General features: G+C 49.2%; 1 protein-coding gene across 1 annotated transcript; it reads right to left on the bottom strand.

Annotated features, from left to right (window-relative positions):
* Nucleotides 1–4: 4 nt before the first annotated feature.
* Nucleotides 5–1,315, bottom strand: LOC107098002 (tripartite motif-containing protein 35-like; the record flags this gene model as incomplete). Its single annotated transcript, XM_015395423.1, has 1 exon — nucleotides 5–1,315. A coding segment is annotated over exon 1 (1,221 nt), but the record flags the coding sequence as incomplete, so codon positions are not given.
* Between the last annotated feature and the right edge of the window lie 290 nt (nucleotides 1,316–1,605).

The following is a 1,605-nucleotide window of genomic DNA, read 5'->3' as shown; positions in this document are numbered from 1 at the left end:
CCCTGATCCTGCTGAGGCTTCCGTTCACCGCCAGAACCGTGGAAGGTTCTGAAAGGGCCCTAGCTGTGTATTTACCCTTCAAGCACCCTATTCTCCACAGACGGGTGGGATGAATTCCTTTCCTCTGGACTCCCTGTGAAGCGACGCCCACAAACCAGTCTGTGTTTTCTCCAACATCAACGTCCCAGCTGTAGATTCCTGACATGAAGCCCTCAGAGCCCAGGACGATGCGGAAGAAGTCGAACCTCTCTGGGTTGTCTGGGAGGTTCTGTTTCTGTCCGCATCTCAGCCTGGTCAGATCCTCGGACAGGATGAGCTCAAAGTTGGCCGTGTTCGGGTCCAGAACCACAGGAGTGTAGGACACCAGATGTTTCATCTTGTTCCAGATGTTGAAGGGGAGGTTTCCCAGGTGTTTGGCCACATCTATCAGGGCCCCTGAGACGGGCTGCGGGTCGTCCAGCAGGGGGCGCTGTCGGAGAGTTTGCACAGCAGTCTTGAATTTCAGCAGCAGCAAAGCATCCTCAGCTTTCAGCATTCCTTCTGTTTCATTGATGCTCCTGGAAAGAGCAGCAATCTCTTTATTGAGGGCATCAATCTTTAGGTTTAACTTCTGGATCTTCTTGCTTTCTTCTGTCCTCAGAGCAGCAATCCTGGTGTCTTCTTCCCTCTGGAGAAACAGACGTAGCTTCCTGAACTGCTCCCTGATCCGTCCCTCCGTCTGTTCAGCCTGGAGCTTAACGTGCTTCACCGTCTCATTCAGGTTTCCTTTCTCCTCTCTGAAGACCTTCAGCTTCTGCTGTAGGGGCCCCAGGGCCTTTCTGAGCTCTGTCTTCTGCCCCTCGGCGACTTCATTGATGGGTTTGAATCTGTGTCCAGCATGTTCATCTGAATGCTGACAAACGAGACACAAAGGCTCCTTGTGCTCCACGCAGAAGAGTTTGAATTTCTCACCGTGGAGACGGCAGATAACCTCTGGCTTTGGTGCAGCTTTCTTCCTTCCCTTCGAAAGGATGTTCTCGCATAGCTTTTTTAAAGCCAGGTTGCATGGAGGATCCCTTGTGGCCGATCTCTTCTTACATAGAGGACACTCCAGTATGACTTTCCCATCCCACCAGTTATTCAGGCAGGATCTGCAGAAGCTGTGGCTGCAGAACAAGACAACAGGATCATTGAAGACATCCTGACAGATGGAGCAGCAGAGATCCTCCTCTGCTCTGAGAGACATTGCTTCTCCCTGCTATTTTTTCAGTTAGTCATGTATCCCCACACTGGTTGCTGCTCTGTGTTTCGCCTCTCTGCTGTTCCTGTTAGTCTGAGCCAGTTTGGTCGGTGCATACTGCTTCTCTGTTCATGCAAATGAGGAAGAGGGACACATATTTACTGGCAAGTCTCAGGTATGAAGGTCAGAGAGGAGGGTGGAGATTTTATCAAGCAGTTCTAGACTTTTGTTGAGACAGCTTAACCTCAACTTGAGAGATTTCTCCAATAAAATATAGTTTTAATATGGGATTTTATATCAGTGATCAGAAAAAGTAACATAATGTCTCATATTTTCCAGTGTTTCATTAAAACAAGGGTGAAGGTTTCGTGTCACTTCCTGTGAAC

The sequence above is a fragment of the Cyprinodon variegatus genome, unplaced genomic scaffold (assembly GCF_000732505.1).
Source record: "Cyprinodon variegatus isolate N-32 unplaced genomic scaffold, C_variegatus-1.0 Scaffold740, whole genome shotgun sequence".
NCBI classification, from domain to species: domain Eukaryota; kingdom Metazoa; phylum Chordata; class Actinopteri; order Cyprinodontiformes; family Cyprinodontidae; genus Cyprinodon; species Cyprinodon variegatus.
Note: the sequence above shows the minus strand (reverse complement) of the source record. Positions and strands in the feature narration are given on the sequence as shown.